This window comes from Bemisia tabaci, chromosome 9, assembly GCF_918797505.1.
Source record: "Bemisia tabaci chromosome 9, PGI_BMITA_v3".
NCBI lineage: Eukaryota > Metazoa > Arthropoda > Insecta > Hemiptera > Aleyrodidae > Bemisia > Bemisia tabaci.
In genome coordinates this window covers 8,196,054-8,222,304 of record NC_092801.1, presented here as the reverse complement: position 1 = coordinate 8,222,304, position 26,251 = coordinate 8,196,054, and the positions used below count along the sequence as shown (strand labels likewise).

Sequence of the window (26,251 nt, the reverse complement as noted above, 5' to 3'; positions counted from 1 at the left end):
TCACTGTATTTTCTTTGGGCTTCCGATAAAATTCAGTAAAATTTTCAATCAGGTTCAGTCAACAATTTCTCTGTTAAAAAATAAAATGGTGAAGGAAATTTTTAAACGTTGTATGGCACTTGTGATACTTTGGCTGGAAGATTACGAAATAATGAAAATTATCAATTTTTTCTAAGTTTTGGTTCATAGCGTAACCAAAATCCTGAGAAAAAGATTATTTTCTCCTAAATTTAAGGGAGAACAGCTTTGGTTGGGGGCACTTTAGAGAAACACTTTCACGATACTCTGTATACTGATGGGAATTTAACAGGAGCAATGGTCGCAGAAGACTTCTCGAGCAGGACCCACCACGGATACTTCGACGTCCCTGGTCAGCACTGAGACGAATGCAGTCGAGTGAACAAGGGAATTCAGGTACTTTCTAGAATCGAATGGAGATGCATGTGTGAGGAATTTGAAATTTTACTATTGATTCTTGTGTAAAAGTTCGCGAGAAACACGATGGTCCCGCTGGTTTTCTCTGAAATCAACTCCCAAGCTCAAAAAAAGCTCTCAAGTTGAGGCCAAAATGGAGGGAACATCCCACGCTACCCTGAGAGTCCACCTCTACATCAAGACAAACTCTCCATGGAAAGATAGAGAGCAAATACATTAGCAGTGCTGCGGTGTTTTCAGTTTTAGAGTCTCCAAATAAAGTGGCAGCCCTGTCAATGTATTTGCTCCCTATCTTTGCATGGAGAGTTTGTCTTGATGTAAAGGTGGACTCTTAGGCTAGCGTGGGATATCCCCTCCATTTTGGCCTTAACTTGAGAGCTTTTTTTGAGCTTGGGAGTTGATTTCAGAGAAAACCAGTGGCATCATCGTGTTTCTCGCGAACTTTTACAGAAGATTCCACAGTCCAATCGCAAATTCCTCACACATGCAACATCTCCATGTTGTGTTAAAATGAACTTCATCGAAGGCCCGTACATAAAATACGTAACGCTTGAAGGGGGAGGGGGTCTGAGCATGCATTATGGATGCGTCACGGGTGAGGGGTGTCAAGGGACACTGAAAAAAGAGTTTCTTGGATCCAGAGCCCAAACTCTTGTGAAATTGGACACGAAAAAATACCCTTGATCCAATCGGATTTTTGTTTGAATCAAAAGACAATCCGCTTAAATTAAGAGGCTTAGCTCTCGATTCAAGCAAAAATCCGATTAAATCAAGAATATTATTCGTTATTCGTTATTAATATTATTCTTGTCAAATTTTTTAAGAGATTGGGATCTGAATCCAAGAGACTTATTTTCAATGGACACAATACGCAACGATTGATTTCGATTGAAATAGTAAAATAATAAAATAAATGTATATGTTTTAATGTAATATTTTTCTTTCATTTAGTTTATTCATTTCACTTAGTTAATTTACTTTATTTATTTTACATATTTTAATTTACTTTAATTTTACTACATTTTTAATTTACTTTACTTATTTTACATATTTTATTCATACCTCATTTATTTTATTACTTATTTCATTTTATTCCATTTTCTTATCCCATTTATCTTCACTCCATTATCTTGTTTTGTCCTCTCTATTCTTGTGTCCTGACGATGCGCTAAAGCGTAAAAAACTTCGATAAAATAGGTACGTCCTAAACTTGAATTCCCAATAAGGCCTTGGTCAATACATTTCAAACCTTACACTGCCCCAGGTTCAACTTTCTCAACAGATAAACACAAAAGTTGAAAAACCGGGTCGCAGGTCCAATCCCAATTTCAAATACTGCATCGCCACCACATCTAGAATCAGATCATTCAGTTCAATCCTTTTGGACTTCACGGAAAAAAATTAATTGTCGCTTTAGCATTTAAAATGTTAAAAAAATGTGCGACAAGTATAAATGCTGATTTTACAATTTCAAAAATGCTACGTTAACTACGTCCACGGTTATATGAACAAATTCAATGTTGAGTTAGCATTTATTTAACTGTAAAATCAGCATTTGATACCTGTTGCACATTTTTTAACAGTATAAATGCTAAATCTTCTTTCAATTTTTTCCGTGTTACAGATGGCAATAGAGGGCAGAGAAGGACCACTCTCAGACCGGAGAGATCATCACCGCGACGCCGGCAACGACGATCACCACTGGTACCACAGTCACCACCGGTTCCACGGTCACCACCGGTACCTCAGTCACCACCGGTACCACAGTCACCACCACTATCACAACCACCGCAACTGTCACGAGAGGAATGGCAACCATTAGGGGCAGATATACCACTAGAACGAATACCATTGCAACCTACACCACCGGGTAACTCTTCGACATTTGGCGCCTTGATGAACGATCCTAGCGATCCTATGATGATTACGGTGGAACAAAAGGCCACGCTGGGCTCTTTGAACATGGTCGTACTGTGTGTCATTCATCATTTAAGTGAGGGATTTAGACTGCCGGTTCTTATACACAGCCAAGCGCACATAGACCCACACACAGGTGAGTTCATGTATTTAGAAGAAACAACTTAATCGGCTCGAAACACTGACAAAGAAGCAACTTAAAAGTCTCACAATACAGTGTCACATTGGAAAAAAAAAAAAAAAAAAAAAAAAAAAAAACATATTGGATCTAGAGTCCAGACTCTTGAAAACATTGACAAGAAAAAAGACTCTTGATTCAATCAGATTTAAGCTTACAAAAGGAAATCTGCTCAAATTAAGAGGCTTGGTTCTTGATTTAAGCTGAAATCTGATTGAATCAAGAGTATTTTTTCTTGTCGATGTTTTAAAGAGTCTGGACTCTAGATCCAATGTGTTTTTTTTTCCAGTGCACAATTTCAGCGGTGAGGCTCATAGTGCCCTACTTTTTAATTTTCTTTATTTTGCCGGTTGAAAATGCGGGTGTGATCCCTGCGAAACGCTCCGGGCTTTTTATTTTATTTTAAGTGTTCGTTTTATTATTTGCTGCCTTAGTCCCGAATTAAGTTGTTTCTTTATGTTTTTAGTCGGCATGGAGCCCCTTCCTCCCCTTTCACCCCTCAACCCGACATCTTCCATTGTAAAATAAGTTTCGTAGGCATTTAGTTAAATTTGGCATTTTGTTAAATGCCAAATTAGTAGTAAGTGCCGAAGTAAAATATTATTACTTAAAGTCAAATTATTGTTATTTACTTACACAACGGTGAAACTACGAAAAAATTAAAATTATGCTTATTTTCCTAACTTGACGGTGAAACTGCAAAAATAAGTATCTCGGTTCCGGTGTTTCGAAATCCTCGCTCCAATTGTATTTTTTAAAGGAAAACCGAACCGACCTCATGACTTGAAGTTTTCACAGAATTATCGAGAGGACGAATCACTGAAATTTTCAAAAAATGACGATCAGTAATTTTCCTCGTGGGAATTAAGTATGGGATACTGAAAAAAAATTCTCGACGTTATTACCAAGGTCCGTTGGTACCTTTACCATCTCACTTTTTTCTACCAATTATTGGTAATTTTACCAAGACAGACTGCTAAACTTGGCTAAAAACCGATATTTTCACAGTTTTTTCGGGTAAGAATACCACTTTTATCGGTAATCAATTCCCGGTAACTTTGACATTTTATCTCGGTAATTCTACCACAGTCGATAAAAAATATTGGCGTTTTTACGAAGGTCCAGTAAATTTACCGAGAAAGTTCAATAATTTCACCGAGATTTCTCGGTAAAATTACCAATTCCATAAATGGTAATTTTACCAAGAAAAAACCGGGATCAAATAGAACCCTGAATTATTGGTAATTTTACCCTTTTCCTAGTAAATACACCGAGATTTTTTTTTTTTCAGTGGAGAAAGTCTGCGACGCCGCATACCGAGATACGCATTTTTCAGTGGCGAGGCGTGAATTGCGATGTATCGATTGTTATACTATTTAAACGTATGGTAAAGAATCGATTAATAAGGTGTCCGCTGCGAACACCCTGTTTATCGATCCTTTTCCATAGGTTTAAATGGCATAACAATCGATATATCGCAAAGCACGCCACGCCACTGGCATTTTTGCAGTTTCGCCATCGATATGGCGTTTTTTATGGCAGGATTGTGCACAGGATTTTTCGTAACATTTGAGATCCGTAACTCTCGCATGATCATTCTCGTTTTCAGGCGCAATAACAAGAATCATGATGTGGGTACGGAAATCGGTGATCCAACATTCATATGTTCCATATGCTTCGACGGTACCCATGATAAAGATACAAGAGTGGCTGGTGAGAGCACATGAAGGTAAGTTTCAAATTCTGACAAGGATGTAAAGTTGAATCGGTTTAGTAAAGTGGGTTGACTAGGTTCGCAGGCCCCAAATTAGTTCTCCTGCACTGGAAAAAAACACATTGGATCTGGAGTTCAAACTCTTGAAAAAATTGACAAGAAAAAGGACTCTTGATTCAATCAGATTTAAGCTTAAATCAAAAGGAAATCCGCTCAAATTAAGAGGCTGGGTTCTTGATTTAAGCTTAAATCTGATTGAATCAAGAGTATTTTTTCTTGTCGATATTTTTAAGAGTCTGGACTCTAGATCCAATGTGTTTTTTTCTCCAGTATGGGGTCTGTGGACTAGAGTACCTTATTCAGCTTCAAACGAAGTCATTTTTGGGGATATAAACAACATTTAATGGGGATAATAAAACATATGTCAATGTAATGCGGTAAATTGGAACGGAGGAAGTAAAATCTGAGAGTATGGAGTAATTGGACTACATTTTGCAATAAGGAACCATTATTTCTGCCTTATTTTAGAAACAAATGCGATTAGTTTCCCTAAGCAGGAAGGTGCTTTTATGGAAGAGTCAGAGCCAGTAGTTCCTTATTGAAACATGTTATCCAATTGGAAAGAGCAAAGAGTAAAAATTTCATAAGTCGACCCAGATGACTGTCATATCAATGCTTGACTCTGAATTTGTTTCGACAGATCCATCAAACCCAGAAAACTTTACGCCACCTTTTCCGCAAGTTCCGGTGGATCCGAATGATGCACCCTGGAGAAACTTCGACCAAGGGACTGGTAAGTCCGTAGTTATACTATTTACGCTATCGGTTACGATACACACTCTTAATCATGCAGCCAAGACCAGTGGCGTGGCGTGCATTGCGATATATCGATTGTTACGCCATTTAAACCTATGGTAAAGAATCGATTATTAGGGTGTTCGCATCGAACACCCTAATAATCGATTCTTTGCCATAAGTTTAAATGGTAGAACAATCGATACATCGCAATTCACGCCACGCCACTGCAAGACTCTCGAACCCCGGTCTCACACACACACACACACACATTCAATACTTTGGTTTACATCTCAAGGCAACGTCATAAACACGAAAGAACGTCACATCCACTAAATGAATCAGTGCTTTGCAAAAGAGTGGAGGCCCGATTTTTCAAAATATTTTTTGACGTTCTTTCCACGCGACATCCGCATGTGTGTGCCTTTTCGGGTCTTGCGGTGAAGACAAACAAAGAGCGAGAGATACATGTTTAACAAGTGTTGACAAGTATGACAAGTATTTCATTATTGTCTTCAGAATTTTTAGTGCTGAGTGTATGTATATTTAGTGGAAAGTTCCTCGATACCTTGTAAACTAAAAATTGATTTGAATTTTGACTCGCAAAAAGTAAAGAAAACAATTTCAGATGATGGTTAAAAGAAAGAAATAGACACACACACATAGAAAGAGGAAGATTCCGAGGACTATCTTGCGCTATATTAATTTAGTTGGGACGCGTTTCGGGGCCGAGATGGCCCCATCATCAGCCGGCAGCGAACTCTTTTTACAAAAGAACTTTATTTATAAAATTGTCTTGTGACTGTCCCCTACAAAAGTTTCTAGAAGATTCCGAGGATTTAGTTAAAGCCAGTTAAAATTTTATAAATTTGAGAACCCACATCAAAGAAAAATCTCTCTTAATCTTCGGGATGACTTACACTGGAAAAAAAAACACATTGGATTTAGAGTCCAGACTCTTAAAAACAAGGACATGAAAAATTACTCTTGATTCAATCAGAATAAAGCTTGAATCAGGAACTAAGCCTCTTAATTTAAGCGGATTTCGTTTTTGATTCAATCAAAAATTCGATTGAATCAAGAGTATTTTTTCTTGTCAATATTTTCAAGAATCTGGACTCTAGATTCAATGTGTTTTTTTTTTCCAGGGTACTGCAACAGTTCTATGAAACTGTTTCCAACAGCTATAAATGAAGCAAAACCACTCACTCAGATCCGCTTGATTTTTGTTCACCTAAATCTGTAAGATTTGAAATACACGGCCTAGTATAGTGGTATGCTATGTTTTTCGCAGTTTGCTGCGTTTGTCGAGAACGAAGAAGCAACACCGAACTGTCGCCATGCCGTCACATGGAAACATGTATGACATGCACCCGACGCATACAGGCGACAACATCCGCCTATAATGTGCCGTTCAAGTGCCCGATGTGTCGAAGTAGAGTGACTGGATTTTCTCGAGTATCGGATCTTTCTCAAAATGAAGGAAAATAAAAAGAAATTTGTACGTAGAATGTTGTTGGCAAAACGTACTCTTTGAAATTGGAATAGTAAATGGATATACATTTTGCAAAAAGGAACCAGAAGGATTACCATGTTGCTAAGATTGTGCGCCTTCACCCTTTGCAATAAAACTACTGTAATCATACAAAAATATGAAATTTACATGGTAATTTTTTTCTTAAATTTACAGTTTTTAGCGTGAAAAATAGGACATGTTCATAGATGACCAGGTTTTTCTTCCAAGACAAAAGAAGTGGCACAATCTTAGCAACATTGTAATACTCTTGGTTCCATTTTGCAAAATGCAATCCAAACGATATTCTTTGAGAATGAGTGATGGATTGGATTACATTTTGAAATGAGGAACAACTATCTCTGGTTCTCTTATAAGAACACATATCTGCATCGGGAAACCGATGTCATGTATACTGTTTCTAAAATGGGCCAGAAGTAGTGGTTCCATATTGCAGATTGTAATTCAATTCGGGAAGAAGAGGGCTGATTTTGGTCTGAGTTCTATGGATCGATCTATGAAAAATGTCTAATTGTTAGTTTAATTATATCTTACTGTAATAAATGTTCTTCTAAAACCTCATTTTATCAGTGAGTGCGATTTTATTTTTTGCTCTGTAGATTTCGATACTAAAATAGTTTTAAAAATAGTGTCTGTGAGTGAAATTACGCCGTTGGTAATGTATCCAAATTTAAACTTACTTTATGGATTATTAATTTTTGTTCTTGAATACACATGCTTTTATGATATTTGACGAATAATGTCGAGGTGGTTTGACCTTATTTTCAACAAAGTAACCTGCAGTAAAGCGACCAAGTCAAAAAGTCCCCGACGCAAAAAAAGCTGTAGCCGTAAGCCGTATAAAAAAAGCAACGAAGAGGTAAACCGACTAATGGGTCGGTATTGCTGGTCACGAAAGCGAGCTTTCACAGAGAATCCGATGTCTAATTTACAATGTTAGATCATTGTATTTTTCTTAGATTTCCATTCCCCAGAATAAAAATTCCATGATCTTAATAAACGTAAAATTTTACGGGAAATATTGCAGACAGTTGTGAAATGTGTAAAATCCACGACGCAAATTGCAGATGTTCAGCCAGTAATTACAAGTAACTATGTAGTAATTAACATGGATTTAAGAGATTATTCGACATCCACAATTTTTTATCGTTCGGAGACTTAATTGATATTATATTTATTACCGATTTTTTGCATAGAACGAGACAAATGAAGAAAAGAAATCACGAAAGATAAGAAAATAGAAAATTGAATGAATTATTTTTTTCCCATTGTTTGGTGTTGTCTGCATACCCTGTCCCTGAAATGAATGTTCTATATTTTTATATATTTCCTCGTTATATTAAAATAATTAAATTGTATTAAATATTTCACAGATTCCAATTTCCTATATCATTCTAATTTTTCATGCCACCCTCTTATACGTACTTACTATAAGCCAGAAATAAATTATAATAAAATGTGCCCGCATGGTAGCGTCAATCGATGGCTTATACGCGAAACCACGTATCTCCATTTGCGACATTGCATATTCCTGGCATACCTTATTTTTGCTTTGGAAAACCAGTCATCGTAATTTCTTGAAAACTTCCACGATTTTTCTTCTCTTTTAGAAGAATATTCTGCATAAATTTTAAGCTACAATTTAGGAGTGGATATTTTGTAACACTGCAACAGAGACACGTGGTTTCGCACGTTTGCCATCGAAATGCTACTTTCGGTGGGCTGTATTCCATCAGCTATTTTTCATCGAAAAAAACATCATACGCCTATCAAGTTGTGGCTACACGCAAAGCATGACGGTGATTGGAGCTCTCCAACATTTACTGACTCTGAGAACAGCACGGCATCATAGGTGCCAAAACAGAAGAAAAAAAATTCCGCTTATCCTGACTTCTACGGGTTGAATCAACTTTGCGACATTACGCAGAAATCATGCTACATTTAACGATATTTTCTGCCATTTCTAGGCAACGGTTTTTCTCTCTCGTTCTCCCAGTCGGCTGAAAAAAACACCGACTAAACCGTCGGAAAGTTTTACTTCTTTTTGTCAGTCTATACCATGTGCCGGTAATATGAGATTTTCGGTTCTGCTTTATCTGTGCGTTTTCTTCGTTGCTTGCATTTCGGTAAGTTTGTCTTTTATCAACTTCATTATCAGAGAGAATATTACCTGTGACGAATTGCAAATGAGCATAGATGGAGGTGGACATTTTTTGTGGGGGACCAGCGGGCTGATTATTAAAATTGATGGACAAAGCTATAGACAAAGAAGACAAAAAGGATTTGGGGGGATCCTATTGGTAGAAGCGGGTGGTTGCAATGGACAAAGGAGGTAGGTAATAGACTAACCAACGGCAACCCACGAGAGACCCGACAGTTAGTCTATCATTTTCCCCCTTAGTATATGAGAACCACCCATTCCAACCAATTGGATTGCTTTATACCCCCTAGGTCTTCTTTGTCCATAGCTTTGTCTATCAATTTCAATAATCGGCCCGCTGGAAAAGAAAGGTATCTCATTATTGAAACTGATAGACAAAGCTATAGACATAGAAGACAAAAGAGTTATAGAGGGATCCTAGTGGTGGAGACGGATGGTTGCAATGGACAAAGGAGGTAGGTGATAGACTAACTAACAGCAACCAACGAGAGACGCGACAGTTAGCCCATCACTTTTCCCCTAAGTCTATAAGAATCACCCATTTCAACCAATAGAATCGCTCTATACTCCTTAAGTCTTCTTCGTCTATAACTTCGTCTATCAAACTCAATAATCGGCCCGCAGGAGAGCAAAGAGAAACACTCCACCAAAAGAGGTCGGAGACACACTGGAAAAAAAAACCCACATTGGATCTAGAGTCCAGACTCTTAAAAACATCGACAAGAAAAAATACTCTTGATTCGATCAGATTTAAGCTTAAATCAAGAACCAAACCTCTTAATTTGAGCGGATTTCCTTTTGATTTAAACTTAAATCTGATTGAATCAAGAATATTTTTTCTTGTCAATGTTTTCAAGAGTCTGGACTCTAGATCCAATCTGTTTTTTTTTCCAGTGCACTGTCCCAGCTCTAAAGAGAGTCCAGGAGACCTCCTCGAGAGAATTTTGAAAATTGAAACATCTCAGAAAAAATTTCGAGATTTTCTAATCGAAATTCGAGTTTGTGAGGCTGAGTACTATTCAGTGTATGAATGGAAGTTTTGAGGCGTTATGTAATTTGGTTCTGTGTTGATAAAGAAAAACTTGAGAGGGAATTGGGCATGGTGAGATGCGCTTTCGCTGATTTCATTTAAATTCATCCACCATTTTAAGATCCCATTTATGTAATTTCAGCTACAGCGCAGTGAGACAACCCTAGCCAGGATAAGTAGACGATACCTGCCCACTAGCGTTGTCGACCGGTCTGGAACCTTCTTTCGGCACGTCGTAGAAAACGCATGGTATGTTTAATAAATTCGCCAAATTTTTGCAACTTTTCCATTAATTCAATCTCCAGGTTTCAGGCTTCGGGCGTATAATGGACCATTAGACAAGGTACGAATTTCAGCGTTCTGATACATGTCTCTTAACAGAAATTTTGCGTAAAACACGATGCGCACAACGAAAATTACCAAAATCAACTTCTTACGTAGATATTTAATGATTCTTGATGCGTAAATTCAAACCACCCGCTCATGAAAACTCAATGCTCTACGTGATTCACATCGCGCGCTAAACGTTATCATGACAGTCTCTGCGATACAAAAATCTGGCAACCTCAGTTTTGACGCTTTGGCTCAGCTATAGCAAATTGCTTATAGTTTGAGCAACACATGGTAGGAAATAAACAATGCTCGATTGAGGAGCTTGTTGAAACCGTTGTAGTGCGCGATTTGACTCACGTAATCTTGGAATTTCTTGTGAGTGGGCAGTTCAACTCCCTCGTGACCAATGTGAAATAAAAACATTGACATCTTCGTTAGGAGTTGGTTTCATTAATTTTCGTTGTGCGCATCGTACTCTACGTGAAATTCTGGTGGAGAAACATGTATCAGAATGCTTAAATTCGTACCTTGTCTAGTGGTCCATTGGATTTCATTGTGGAATGGGTCGATTGCGCTGGTCACAGAATCGTGTTTTAATGCTTGGTTCTCTTAGATCAGCGGAAAATAATAATATCCTCCAAACAGCAACTTTGTAAGTTCAATATTAACCGAGATATCGCCCTTTGAAAAGTTCACATGCACATTTGCGCTGGTTACTCAACGTAAAACTCGGATGAAAGCAAAAGGTGGAAGAAACCTAGGGTGTCTCTATTGCTGCGGATGACGTCAAAAATCCGACTTTTCAAAAGGGGACATCTCGGTTAATATTTAACTTAGAAAGTTGCTGTTTGGACGGATCTTATTATTTTTAGTTAATCTACGAGAATCAAACATCGGTATACGATTCTGTGACCAGCGCAACTGACCCATTGGGAACTACGATTTCTGGCTCATCAGTGAAAAAAACTTGTGTGCATAGGGAAACTAACTGTGCTTACGTTGTTCCTAGACTGAGCCAGAAATTGTAATTCTGAATTGCAAAATGTAGTCCTTTTTGCCGCGAAGGGTGACAAGCAGAGACGGTAAATTTTTAAAGGCCCGCGCTGCGCTGTCTTCCGCATTGTATACAAAGGTTACTTCTGGAAGTTAACGCTCAGATTCCACATAAAGATGATAAAATGACCAAAAAGTTGAGGAATGGATTTAGCAATAACCATCTAACCAGCTTCACTAAGTGATTACGCCGACGTTTTAGTGTGGTTTAAACTCTCTTGTTAACCTGGAAACAAAAAATTAGAAATTAAAATTTTGAACTAAGACTTAAGGCTTCAAATATTTATCTCTCATGTATGTCATACATCTATGTTGAACGATTCAAATAATTCAGAATGCGCTGAAATTTGGATGAGTAAGCGTGTTTGCCAACTATACTCCAAATTATTAGCACCTAGAAAGGGCAAAAGCGTTAATCACTCCGCAAGACGTCAGAGAAAAATTAATTATCAGTCAAACCCATTACACTCTCAGGTTCAGTTTATAAGTGCGTCAAATTTAAACTTGATTGAAATCATTGGTTTGACTGACACAAGAGATCTGCGTAAAAACGTAGTTGAAAAACTATCGTATTTGCGTGAGGACGATCAATCTCGGAGAAGGTCATTGCTCAAAAAAGCGAAATTCAGTTCTCGACGTCATGCTTTTTGATTCGGATTAACTGTGTAAATAATTCGTCGTCTCTCGGACGAAGGGACGTAAGTACATTTCAATGTTGCCAGATTTTTTCTCTCAAATTGCATTTTTAACTTGGCGAGACTTGAATATTTTTAATTGAAAATATCACTGATTTTTCTCATGATCTTATGCAAAAAGCAGACAAGTTTTTGACAAAAGTCTCAAAGGTACACTGTCGTAAAAAATTAAATTATTTGAGTCAATTTTGCAACCTTGGAATGGAGTTACGTTCCTTCATGCGAACGACGAATTGGATTGCACTTCGCAATTTGGAGCTATAAATTCTGGCTCATCTAGCTGAAAAGACACTTATGTGCTTAGAGAAACTGATGGCACATACGTTGTTTTTAAACCGGGCCGGAATTTATAGTTTTTAATTGCAGAATGTAGTCCAATTAAGGCCAAGCAAGTGCCCGTGCTACGCTATCATCGCTAGATCCAGACGAACGCAAACTATGGAAACATATTGCAGACATTTCACTCGGAAAATTTTCCATTTAATTGATTTTTGTATCAGAGGAATATTAATTCCGAGGAAATATCCCACTGGCTCATGATGAGCTGTCATCTCCACTCGTTAGAGAAGCGGCGGATATCCAAGCGATCAAGTTGGACCAATCGGACGTATTTCTGCCAAACGGAACTGTGTGAATTATGACGTGAACCCTGTTATGCATATATTCTTAAGGGTCTCAGGGCTCATGTCTTAATGCACACAGTTCCGTTTGGCAGAAATACGTCCAATTTTGTTCATATTATTACGATGGAACAGGAACCGTGGACACCGTTCAATGTTTATAAGATGAAGATTTTGTCCAGTGACAAGAATGTGAATATCGGACTCAAAAATATTTTTGGGTCTCTACTCATCTCACTTATATTTTTATTTTAATTAAAAAAAAAAAAAAAAAAAAAAAAAAAAAAAAAAAAAAAAAAAAACGGGTTTATGAAACACATATTTGCCTAGAAGTATCCGCATTTCTCACTAGTCTCCGATGATACACCGTTGACTGGGTTTTTAATAGCTGCAACTTGCAACTACTCAGCCTCTGAGGCCACGCTAGGAAGTATCTTTTCTCAATGAAGGCGCTTCTCATGCATCGATCCGCTTTATTGAAGACTTATCTCTAGCAATCGCAACATCGCTGATCTACGCTGCGACACGATTGATTGGGTTTTTTAAATGATGCAACTATTCGGCCTCTTCAGTCACGCTAGGAAGTATCTTTCTCAATGAAGGCGTTTTTCATGTGTCGACACTCTTCATCAAATAATTATCTCCAGCAACCGCATCACTGATCATCTTCGCTGGTACAATGTTCGATGGGTTTTTAATAAATGCAACTATTCGACCTCTGAAGTCACGCTAGGAAGTATCTTTTTCAATGAAGGCGTTTTTCATGCGCCGACCCGCCTTATTAAACACTCATATCTAGCAATCGCACTATCGCTGATCTACGACACGATTGGTCGGGTTTTTTAAACGATGCAACTCTTCGCCCTCTGAAGTCACGCTAGGAAGTATCTTTTCTCAATGAAGGCGTTTTTCGTGCGTCGACCCGCCTTATTAAACACTCATCTCTAGCAACCGCATCATCAATAATCCTCGCTGCTACAATGTTGGATGGGTTTTTAATAGATGAAACTATTCGGCCTCTGAAGTCACGCTGGGAAGTCTCAATGAAGGCGTTTCTCATGTGTCGACACGTTTTATCAAACAATTATCTCTTGCAATAATCTGCGGTAATACACGGTTGACTGGAGTTTGAAATAATGCATCTATTCAGTCTACAAGTCCACTGAGAAATTTTAAGTGGTAGAAAATTAAGAATCCAATAGGCTTTCATGAAGCGTCAAGTAGAAATATTGTCATCACTCTAATATTTACCTAACTTGCATCAGAAGAAAGTCAGGTATCAACAGTATATGAAGGTCATCTCGACGCCGGGTCATGGACACAGGAGATCCTGCTGACAGGAAACGGAAACGCTATTACCAAAACGCTTCCTCAACTGTCTAGATAGGTACTCAACAGGTATTCCAGTTACTGTAAAAGCAAAACTTGAAGTAGAAATCTCCGTAAGGAAATTATTAACAGTCACGGCCGATTCCTTAATCAGAATTTTGCTGTGCCCACTAAGACGCTCAGTGTGTCCTGCGCATTTATCAATTAATTTCGACCGGATGTCAAATCGACGGTATTCGAGTGGATCAGTTGCACAGGTCACAAAATTGTGTTTTGATGCTTGATTCTCGTAGATTATCTAAAAATAATAAGAACTGTCTAAATAGCAACTTTCCACGTTCAATATTAACCTAGTTATCGCCCTTTGAAAAGTCGGGATTTTGACGTCATCCACCGCGGTAATGACACCCTTGGTTTCTCCCACCTTAGTTTCATCGGTTAGGGAGACACACGTTTGAATCAGTCATTCAAAGTGAAACTTGGACGAACGCAAGGTGGAAGAAACCAAGGGTGTCACTACCGCGGTGGGTGACTTCATAATCCGAATTTTTCAAAGGGCGATATATCGGTTAATATTGAACGCAGAAAGTTTCGGTTTGGATACATCTTATTATTCTAGAGTTTGTCGATCGATTCACGGATTTTTAAGTCGCTTCACGGGTAGGTCTGTCGATTCACGGGTTTGTCGATCGAATCGTTGCAGATCGAATGATGTCGATCGGGTCATGTTTTTACTTTTCGGTCAATTTATTTCGATCGAAACGATACAGCTTTTTTTTATAGTTGGCCAGTTGCGCTGGTTACAAAATCGTGTTTTGACGCTTGATTCTTATAATTAGCTGAATATAAGAAGATTCATCCAAACCGAAACTTTTTGCGTTCATTATTAACCGAGGTATCACCCTTTGAAAAGTCTAGTTTTTGACGTCATCCACCGCGGTAGTGACACCCTTGGTCACCTTGCTTTCATCCGAGTTTCACGTTGAGCAACCAGTGCTAATGTGTGTCTTCCTGACAGACGAAGAAGAATTTTGAGTTTGTCGCCGACCGGTGACCGCACTGTGTTTGACGCAATGCGTTAGGTATTCCTGCAGTGTCGAAGGCCCTAATATGTATGTAGCTCCGATCGGCGACCGCGCTGTATTTGGCGCAATGCGTGAAGTATTCTCGCAGTCTTGTAGGCGCTAATATGTGTGTAGCGACGATCGGCGATCGCACTATGTTTAGAGGGATTAGGAGGCGAGATTTTTGGGGGTCAAATTGGACAAATTCGTAGAGTGGCTCTTACTGCGCTTTGAAAAATTCGGTTAACGGCGTCATCCACCGCGGTAAGTAGTGACACTTTTAGTTTCTTCCACCTTGCTGTCATCCAAATCTCACGTTGACTGTAAGTGTTCAAGTGTTTGTCTCCTTGACTGATTAAAGCAAGATGGAAGAAACCAAGGGAGTCACTACCGCAGTGGGTGACTTCATAATCCGAATTCATCAAAGGGCGATATATCGGTTAATATTGATTGTAGAATGTTGCTGTTTGGACAGATATTGTTATTTTGAGTTGATCTACAAGAATCAAGCATCAGAACACCATTCTCTGACCAGCGCAACTGACTTATCGTTGTGGTTTTCCTTTCTTCGTTAATATAAGATTGTAAAAAGTTAATAAAGTTTGACATTCAATAGGAGAAATGGGTTGAGAAGACTTCGACATGCAAGGTCACGACCATCAACGGGAGGGGCACGTATAGGTAAGGCAATCTCTAATCGTATGTACTGCTGTGCTAAGGAAAAATACCGTATGAGCCCTCAAACATCGCCAAATATCGGAAAGATTCGTTAATATTTCTCTTCAGATTTTTCAGAGTTTTGTTCACATTTTGATCTGAAGTCTGAAAATTTCAAGGAATATGGACCGAGTTTAACAGCAAGGAACCAAGCCACATCAGCTATTACCAAGTTCAACGGGGAATTTATATTTTTTACGAGGGAACGTTTGTTCGGATTTCTTTGAAAATTTTAAGGAATTTGCTTCGTACCATGGAGAATTTTCACTGTAATTTGCACGAAAATCCGGACAACCGTCCTCATGTACAAAATTAAATTACCGCTAGAAAATATCACTAGATGACTTGTTACATTGCAGACTTCAAAAATCATTTAAAAATATAAGAACGCAAATTCAGCTGAATTGAAACCCTGGACGCTAATGTCTAAACGTTCCTTTCGACACTAACAAAGTTTCAAACGATTTAAAAGTAAGAAATTTAAATGAATCATTAAGAAAATTTTGCTCTTCCCCGTAAGAAAAGCATTTATTTCTGATTTTCTGGTTTTCGCGGCAGTAATGTGACGTCACACGCGGAAGATTCTCATTCCGGTTTCGGGAATGACTGACCTACAGGGTTATTCAAAAGTCACGCACCACTGGGCATAACTTTAGTTCTAATTAAGATATCGATTTGAGGTTTGTGACGTTTTTCCTCATATTGAGAGGGAAACTGTTTAGGTACTTTCCAGTTGTTGACCCCCCCCCCCCCCCCAAGGGGAAGGGGGCGGTGTGCAACTCAAAAATTTCAAATGTCCACCCCCTCATGGCCAGTGGTGCGTGATTTTTGAATAACCCTGTATATGGATGAATCTTGGAGTTATGTGGCGAGCAAGGCTCACGAGCAAGGAAAGGTGGATGATGAGCTTTGGGTGACGTCGTGAGCCAAACAAGTTTCCCAAACTTTGGTTTGCTTGCAAAACGAAACTCTGAACACGTTGTAAACCACGAACCGAGTAGGAAGGTCAACAGTTGAAGTCCCAAAAGTAAAAGCATCCACCATTGCCAAGATACCAGTGGAGGTATCTTGTCTCTGGTTTAATCCCTGAAAGTAAAAGTCTTCACTTCCACCAAGAGGGTTTGTAGAGTGTCCTTCCCAGTCTCTGATTACTAATCGCTGAATGTGTTTGTCCCCAGTTCCAATAACTGGAGAAGAATGGAGATGGGGACAGCGTTCCTTTTCAGACCCTTTCTCGGATGGACACAGGGCAAGAATCAGGGCTGGAGCAACACTTTCATCGTCCCAACCATCGGTGCGTCTACCAACGACACGATCTCCACGACTTTCAACTGGAAGAAGATCGCCGACTAGAAGTCCGAATAGAAGGAATCGAAGGAACAGGACCACAGGTGCTTGCCCAATCCGTCGTGACGCAAGAAAGAGTGTGAACATGTCGGAGCATGGAATTCGTGGGGTCCAACAGCGGGCTGATTATTGAAATCGATAGACAAAGCTATAGACAAAGAAGAAATAAGGGGTATGGAACGATCCTATTGGTTGAAATGTGTGGTTCTCGTAGACTAAGGGGGAAAATGATGGGCTAACTGTCGGGTTCCTCGTGGATTGCCGTTAAATAGTCTATTGCCTGCCTCCTTTGTCCATTGCAACCACTCGCTTCCACCAATAGGATCCCTCCATATCCTTTTTGTCTTCTTTGTCTACTGCTTTGTCTATCAATTTCAATAATCGGTCCACAGGATAGCCAATCATTCCAAAATAAAAACACTAGAAAAGTTTCGTTGCCAATTTTCACATTTAAATATGAAACTAAAATGGCCAAACATTTTTATGAAAGAGCGTCCTTTTGAAAAAAATTCGAGAGGCATAGTCTAATATGCACTTTCAAATTGTTTGAAACGACGAGTTGTAACAATTTTAATAATATGAAATTCTAGAAAATTTGAGCTCACGCGTTGACTGCCCGTTAGGTCCCGACAGCTCCATAACATGATCCAACATTATCTTTCCATTATTGACATGTTCATATACTTACCTTTTTCGTGTCATAATTTGAGTATCTGCCCAGGCATTTGACAAAATGCCTGATTTGACCAATTGCCTGCGACAAAGATAAAGAATAATTTATTCTATAATATTTTAAAATCGTCGTTACCAATGAGGTTTCTAGATCGTTTTTAAATATATTTATTTTTCCCCTCAAAACCAAGAATAGAGTAAAAAATTCAACGTTCAAGAAGGTTTTCCAGAACTACAAATGCACAAGTTGATCTCTCAAATTGTTTAAAAACATGTTTAAGTATCTCTTGAAAATTACCTATAATTGGTCTGCACTAAGCAGAAGGGAACTAAGCCTTATCAGCTATTGCCAAAAATTGGGCAATTTAATTTTTTACATCAAAACGGCTGAGCAGATTTTTTTTTGCATATTTCGGTGAAATTCTTGCAATGTACGAAGAAAATTAATTTATATTTTCAAAGCAGTAAACACAAACATTCTCTTCTAAAAAATTAAATTGCCCAGTCACGTTGGGCAATAGCTGATGTGGCTTGGTTCCTTTCTGCAGAACGCGGTTCATTTTTCAAGGATCAAAATAAAACAAACGTGTTATTTCACGGAAAAAATTAAATTGCTGATGTAACAATTCAATTGCTAAAGAAAGTGACTGTAATGCTTCAATGTAGATTTCACAACACAAAAATGCTACATATACACCCCCGTGTTTAAATTAGTTTTATGTAGCATTTTTGTGTTGTAAAATCTACGTTGATACATTGCAGTCACTTTCTTTAGCAATTCAATTGTTAAATCAGCAATTTAATTTTTTCCGTGTTCATGATATTAGAGCTAGCCCAACCAGCCTCACCAACATCATCACCATCAGTGCTACTGCCCACACCATCACCACCACCCTCACCATCACAGGCATCGTCACCACCACGACCTCCACCGGCGATGCCACCCCTATACGAGGGCACCGAGTGGCGTACTTCATACAACCCCGATGACCGCTCTCTGACAACGATAGAGCGAAGACCGAGCATCTCCGCTTTAGGCTTCTTAGTCATGATTGTAATGGCTGACATGAGACAAGGAAGCCGACTACCATGGCTCACACACATTCAAACGGAGCCCGACGAGGAAACTGGTAAGTTAAGCAGTTCACTGGGGGAAAAAAAAAAAAAAAACAAAAAAAACAAAAAAAACACATTGGATCTAGAGTCCAGACTCTCGAAAACATTGGCAAGAAAACGGACTCTTGATTCAATCAGATTTAAGCTTAAATCAAAAGAAAATTCGCTCAAATTAACAGGCTTGGTTCTTAATTTAAGCTTAAATCTGATTGAATCAAGATTATTTTTTCTTGTCGATGTTTTTAAGAGTCTGGACTCTAGATCCAATGTGGTTTTTTTCCAGTTTTGGTAAGATATTTCATCACTGTAAGCTAGTTGTAGGTTAACCTCTAACCCCTCTCGCGGCTTAGGCAAGCCTGGGTTGACCCCAAAGACATAAAAACGGAGTGCTTGTATCTAAAAGCACTGGGAAGAAGTGAAGCCATTCTGGTGCTGTGAATCCATGCGCGGTTAATTTGAACTTGTCCTCTTCGTTTTTCCATAATTCTTCTTTGAATCTCATTTTAAATGCCTAAAACGAATAGATAAATAAAGTAGGGATGGTGAATTTTTATGAAAAACCTATTTTGGCAGGAATCTTACGGGAATCTCAGATAAAGTTGCAGTGAATCCATGCGCGGGAAACGAAATTTGATACGGATTTTTCCTCTTGATTTTTCCACATTTCTTTTCCTAATCTCGTTTTATTTGCCTAATACGAATAAATAAATGAAGTTGGGATTGTGAATTTTTATAATACACCTATTTTGGATTGGTAACAAGGAGGAATCTTACAGGAATCTCAGATAAAGTTGCTGTGAATCCATGCGCGGGAAACGAAATTTGATTCGGATTTGTCCTGATGATTTTTTCCACATTTCTTTTTCTAATCTCGTTTTATTTGCCTAAAACGAACAAATAAATAAAGTTGAGATTGTAAATTTTTATAATAAACCTACTTTGGCTTGGAAACAAGGAGGAATCTTACAGGAATCTCAGATAAAGTTAGTTCTTCTGCTGCTCCAACCGATAGGAGAGGTGGCTTCATTTTCTTCTTCTAGCGCTCCGTCTTTATGTCTTTGGTTGACACCCCCCCCCCCCCCCCCTAGTGGCATCCCCAAAATTAACGCCTTCGACCTGTATCTAGCCTAACTTATCATGGCAAATGTATAATACAAATACAGATATCAAAACCCGCATTTTCAACCGACAAAACAAGAAAGTCAAAAGAAGGACACTATGAGCCTCACCGTTGTCATTGTGAGATTCACCTGTAATAGTGTCCTTCTTTTGATTTTCTTGTTGTGCCTGTTGAAAATGCGGGTGTGATCTCTCCGAAACGTCCCGGGTTTTTTATTTTATTTTATGTGTTTCTTTTCATTATTTGCGGCTTTAGTCCCGTTTTAAGTTCTTCCTTCGTTAGTGTTTCGGGCCGATTAAGTTGTTTTTTTTTTTTTTTTTAACACGCTTATACTGTAGGGGTTACCCGTAGAATTGCCATACGGCAGAGCCGGGTCGCCTCAAGCAAGCATGAGCACCTAGTAATTAAATAAATGAATTCTTCTCTTGTTTTTCACCGTCATATGTAATCTTGTAATTTTATTTGTATTGGCACGAAACCTGTATGTACCTAGGCTCGGATGTAATACTGTAACTTTATTCTCTGTCAGTTTTTCTTTCTTTCTTATGTTACAAATATTATAATCAAAATGTATGTGCTTTGAAGAGGTAATAAATAAATAAATAAATAAATACTGTAGGGGTTCCCGATTATCTCTGGAAGAACTCTGTCATGGGCAGATCAGAGACAATTTAATCAGTGATGGATGAGAGCTACTCCTGAGAGTAGAATCAAGTCAAACCTAAAAACATTTTGTTTTCAGGCGAAGAAATCCGTACGATGCGATGGGTAAGATCATCCGATTTCCTCTCTCAGCCGCCAGAGGTTCAAGAACAATCAATGTCAGCGCTTCAAGTCATAAATATCGTATGGAGAGTAATACAAGGCAAGTTTCTTTAAGTATTTATTTAAATACGAGGAAAATAACACTAAAAATATAACCCGGATATGTAGGTAACAGGGTAGTACGTAGCTGTTGCTGACTGCAGCTAGAGCTAAAAGAGGAATTGTTTCCCGTAGGAAAATGCTCAAAAGTCACGATGAGTGCATCGGGAAAGTCTAACATACACTCTTAACTTCACAATCTGTGATAGAAAAATGGGTTTTTTTAAGCTCCCCGCCTCAAAAACTATACTACGACACATAAGGGAAAATTAATGGATCGACATGCTAATGAATGACTTTCATCGTCATGTAATATTGCAGGACAGCGCTTTATCAATCAAGATCATCCGATGAGGGAGTGATAAAAGATCAATACTCAATGGAGATGTTGCATGTGTGAGGAACTTGCGATTTGACTATTGATTCTTATGTAAAAGTTCGCGAGAAACACGATTATGCCACTGGTTTTCTATGAAATCAACTCCCAAGCTCAAAGAAAGCTCTCAAGTTGAGACCAAAATGGAGGGGATATCCAACGCTATCCTGAGAGTCCACCTCTACATCAAGACAAACTTTCCATGCGAAGATAGGGAGAAAATACATTGACAGGGCTGCCACTTTATTTGGGGACTCTATAACTGAAAACATGGCAACCCTGCTAATGTATTTGCTCCCCATCTTTGCACGGAGATTTTGTCATGATGTAGAGGTGGACTCTCAGGATAGGGTGGGATATCCCCTCCATTTTGGCCTCAACTTGAGAACTTTTTTTGAGCTTGGGAGTTGATTTCAGAGAAAACCAGTGGCACCATCGTGTTTCTCACGAACTTTTACATAAGAATCAGTAGTCAAATCGCAAATTCCTCACACATGCAACATCTCCATTTAAAAAGCACCTTCATAATAATGGGTATGCAATACGGTCATCCTTTGAGTCAAAAAAGTTGCAACCATCAAGTTGATCATCGAAATTCCATCGATCCCTCCTTTAGAGACTTTCATAACACTTGGAGATTTTATAGATGAAGGTCATTTGGCAAAGGATCGGTAAAGGGTCAATAATCAACCTGCAGGCTGCAGGTCACCTGATAGTGATACCATAGTCCAGTACCAATAGGAGTTTATGAATGCAAGAAAGAGGTCAGAAGAGGTTAAAGCTGATTTTTATGTATTTTTGGTCGCTGAATCCGAATTTGATGCTTCCCACCAGATCCGACTTGTGCGTTTTCCGGAAAAGCCGGAAAACTGCCGAAAATCACGTTTTTACGCGCTTTTCCGGGAATAAATAGCTTAATATTCGTCGGAGCGTAAAATTAGTTATTAGCCAAGTTGTAGCCGAGTAAATTGCCGACAATATTGAAAGGGACAAGTTTTCGCTAGGACTTAAATTTAAGCCACCAGAGCCCGCGAAAGTTCGAATTCGGCCAAAAATCACGTTTTCTCGCGCTTTTCCTGCCATAACTCCGATAATTGACTTTTAATTGAAAAAGTCAAGAGAAATGGAGTTTAAGGCAATCAAATTTTGAACAAATTTCAATGTGACATTTTTCGGTATGATTCACTTATCGGCCGCTAGAGCGCGCCGAAGTGCAAAAAACCCCTAGAGGTAGGCAATTTCGACGATTTTCTGCTCAAATGCGATGAAATTAGCAGCATATGTTGAAAAATATTGGCGTATCATGACAGATATGTATATTTGATTCGCGTATCTCGTTTATTACTTGTCATAGAGATTTTATTCCGCTCGCAACTTTGAAGAGTGAATCTGTAGCATTGCATGGAGGATGAAATCTGTGTGCACAAGGTCGCAAATAAAATCAGCGTACATCGAATTTTTTGCTCTTGTCCAACTTGGAGCCTAGAGGTATATATATCATCCTCAGTTTTGACCATATCTCTTTGGCCAGGCTGAAACAGCTGTGGTCACTCGTATAATGCCGGAAAAGCCCTTTAAACTCGCGGAGTGCTGCAGTACAATCGCAGGTAGAGGAGCGCGCGGGCATGTTTTAACGGCGGGTTGTGGCGGGCGCGATGAGTGAAAAGTGAAAAGGCAGCCATGGTCGGGGGACAGGGAAAGCTAGAAAGGGTGAAAACATTCATTGTACATCATGCAAAATCTAACATCTTGCCTAGATATTTCTGCCAGCCTCTACTAATATGCATGTTTGAGGGTATTAAGTCAAAATTGTGGCACTGGGAATCTGAGACTGATCAGCTCCTAATTTTCAGCCCTACGTCGAATCTCCGTCTTTCTACTTCATCTCAAGCTTAAGTGCACGTGTAAATTCAATAGTTCCTTGAGTTTTCCACTAACTTGAATCATTTCTATGTCAGAATTTTTTGTTAATTTACGCGCCATATCCCATATTGATAATACGTGATGAGTTTGTATCTCATTTCTGAGAAAGCACTTGAAACGGCCAGACCAGTGTTGGTAGGAGAGAAAAGGCTTGCCCTCATTTCGGAGAGCAGGTATTAGAAGAAAAGGTAAAAAAATACGAGCTATTGTCTCCCTCGCTACAGTGACAAAGCAATAAAAATGTCAAAAAGAATATGTGAATGAAAAATCAATCGTTGCTCATTTGAAGCGGATGCTAAAAATTCAGGAACGATCAATCAGGCTGAGACAAGTGCACTCCGATGAGCCAGAATTTGACTTTAAGCGATGTTGCTCATTTTGTGGTCAAAGTATGCTTGCTAATGTAAAGCTAAAAAACAATAAACTTCAATTGCATGGACGTGTAATTGTGATTAGTGTAACTGCATTAAATATGCGGGATCGGTTATTGTGTACTATGCATACAACGAATCCTTGGTGCTCAGCTATGTTGCGTCAAGATTACGCAAGGTGGAGGATTTAGTCGCAGAGGAAGCCAGGTATCATTCGAATTGTAATTTAAAGTTTATAAGATTGTCTTTTCCTGTGACTAAATCGGAGACTTCACGTAAGAAAGGGCCGTATGAAGAGCTTATTTCCGAGGTCATGCGACAGATTTTTGATTACTTGGCTTTATACTTAAATGAGTGTCAATTCATGCTGACAGACTTAATAGGCGAATTTAAGGGAGAATATAAACCTGATTTAAGAACTGTTAAACATGAGTTGATGAAAAATTATGAGAGTGACATCATTATATCAAGATCTTGGAGAGTCTTCTATAGTTTATTTCAGAAATATTGGTTTTCAAGTCCTTTTCCGGACGCATTTTACCCGAATAAAAGTAGCGATGAACACGATGCCACCTTAATTTCTGAATACATTCGGTCCAAAATCTACAAAACTGAAAAATATTTTCCCATCAATAATTTCCTGGGGAATGCCCAATCGATTGTCCCCTATATGCCTTTTAACATTTTTAGAAATTGTCATTGTGAAACACAGAAAAGAAGATGAAGAGTCGAAAAAATGTATATGCTTTGCTCATTGCATCATAACGGCGGCACGGCCGAAATCGTTTATATCTTCCATTGAACTTGGGATTTCTTCATTTATTTAAAATAAAAAAAAAAAAAAAAAAAAAAAAAAAAAAAAAAAAAAATTGTTTCTTGGTGACTCATTGACACGCTTGAGTCACTAGGAATATCCCGCGTCTTATCGAAAAACCGTTGTCAAAAATTTCTCAAAAAGGATGGGGGAAGGATGTTTATGAATGTTTTCCAGACCAAGGCTTAATATTTCGCTGAAATATGATTCTCACGTGTGACTTAATATTTATGATTGATCAAAATATCCGAAATTGACATCAAATCCACTGTTCTCTCCTAACCCTGGAATTATTCTTCAGAATTAAAAAGAAAGAAAGTTCTCTTGATTCAATGTTATGTATATATGCGCAGCCGTAGCGCTTGCAGTGAGGTGGGGGGGGGGGTGAGGTTGGGAGCTCTACTTTAGGAAAAATAATTCCTTAAATCATCTGTTTTACAAATATACATCGATTTTGAATTTACAGCGTATCAACAGTGAATTAATAGCTGATATCATCGCATTTGAGCAGAAAATCGTCGAAATTGCCTACCTCTAGGGGTTTTTTTGCACTTCGGCGCGCTCTAGCGGCCGATAAGTGAATCATACCGAAAAATGTCACATTGAAATTTGTTCAAAATTTGATTGCCTTAAACTCCATTTCTCTTGACTTTTTCAATTAAAAGTCAATTATCGGAGTTATGGCAGGAAAAGCGCGAGAAAACGTGATTTTTGGCCGAATTCGAACTTTCGCGGGCTCTGGTGGCTTAAATTTAAGTCCTAGCGAAAACTTGTCCCTTTCAATATTGTCGGCAATTTACTCGGCTACAACTTGGCTAATAACTAATTTTACGCTCCGACGAATATTAAGCTATTTATTCCCGGAAAAGCGCGTAAAAACGTGATTTTCGGCAGTTTTCCGGCTTCTCCGGAAAACGCACAAGTCGGATCTGGTGGGAAGCATCAAATTCGGATTCAGCGACCAAAAATACATAAAAATCAGCTTAAACCTCTTCTGACCTCTTTCTTGCATTCGTACCCCCCTTTTTAGATCTATTGGTACTGGACTACCAATGTATAACTCTGCGAATGGTTCTTTCTGTGCAGAGAGTATGATGACCGAGCCACGGGCTCCGAGAGTCTCGACTGATCCACGTGACGTATCATGCTCTTCAGAGGACGAGAGGGGTAAGTGCACAAGCCTATCTTCCATTAGGTTCTTAACCCAAATGTTGCAGTGCTACTCCAACTTGAGGTGTGACTCTCCCAAAATTAATTGAAAATGCCCATATCATACAACAAAGGGTAGTCCGACAATCGTAGGGGATAACCCCTAAGACTTTTTTTCCCGTGCAGAGTTTAAAATACACACAATTGGCGCACGGAAAAAATTGAAATTTTTAGGTCTAATCACATTACTGCCGTGCTAAGGACTAACGCCGTATGAACATTCGAGAGATGCCAGATTTCCTTCGATAAAATGTTCATTTTTTAGGAAAGCTGTGCATATTTATCTTTGAATTTTTCAGGAGCTTCAGATAAAATTGCGAACAAAATCATCTAAGAAATTGAAAGGAACATATTCATAAGTTTACTAAGAAATTAGGGTTTTATCCAAGGAAATTTGGCAACGCCTGAAGGTTCATACGGCGTTTTTCCTTAGCACGGCAGATTAGACCAAAGCTGCAATTTAAGTTTTAGCTCAAAAAAATTCATGCCCAAAATATATTTTTTGCGGTCATCTGAAACTTGGAGAAAGTAACTTTGTGCCTTTTGATCGTCATGCTTCTACTGTTTTAGTATTTCTTGTAATCGAACGACTAACTCATGAAAAATTGGACTTTCTGTTTTTCACAGCTTGCTGCATATGCTATGAAAGGGTGAAAAATACTGAAATAGCATGTCCCGTGAAGCACGTCATAACATGCCTAACATGCACCCAGCAAATGGAGGCGGATGCAGCAGTAGCGAGGAGGACTATGCAATGCCCATTTTGTCGGTGTGATGTAACAGCGTATCAGCATAAGCCCCTTGAAATTAGTAAAAACACCACTGAGCTTCCACTCCATGACTGAATTTCAAGACAAGAAACGT

At 38.7% G+C, this 26,251-nt stretch overlaps 1 protein-coding gene across 1 annotated transcript; it reads left to right on the top strand.

Annotated features, from left to right (window-relative positions):
• Positions 1 to 259: 259 nt before the first annotated feature.
• Positions 260 to 7,121, top strand: LOC109031705 (uncharacterized). The gene is made up of 5 exons (XM_019043376.2): positions 260 to 414; positions 2,060 to 2,488; positions 4,140 to 4,259; positions 4,945 to 5,037; positions 6,334 to 7,121. The coding sequence occupies exons 1-5, from the start codon at positions 387 to 389 to the stop codon at positions 6,528 to 6,530; spliced, it is 867 nt and encodes a 288-aa protein (XP_018898921.2). The 5' UTR covers positions 260 to 386; the 3' UTR covers positions 6,531 to 7,121.
• The last annotated feature ends 19,130 nt before the right edge of the window (positions 7,122 to 26,251 follow it).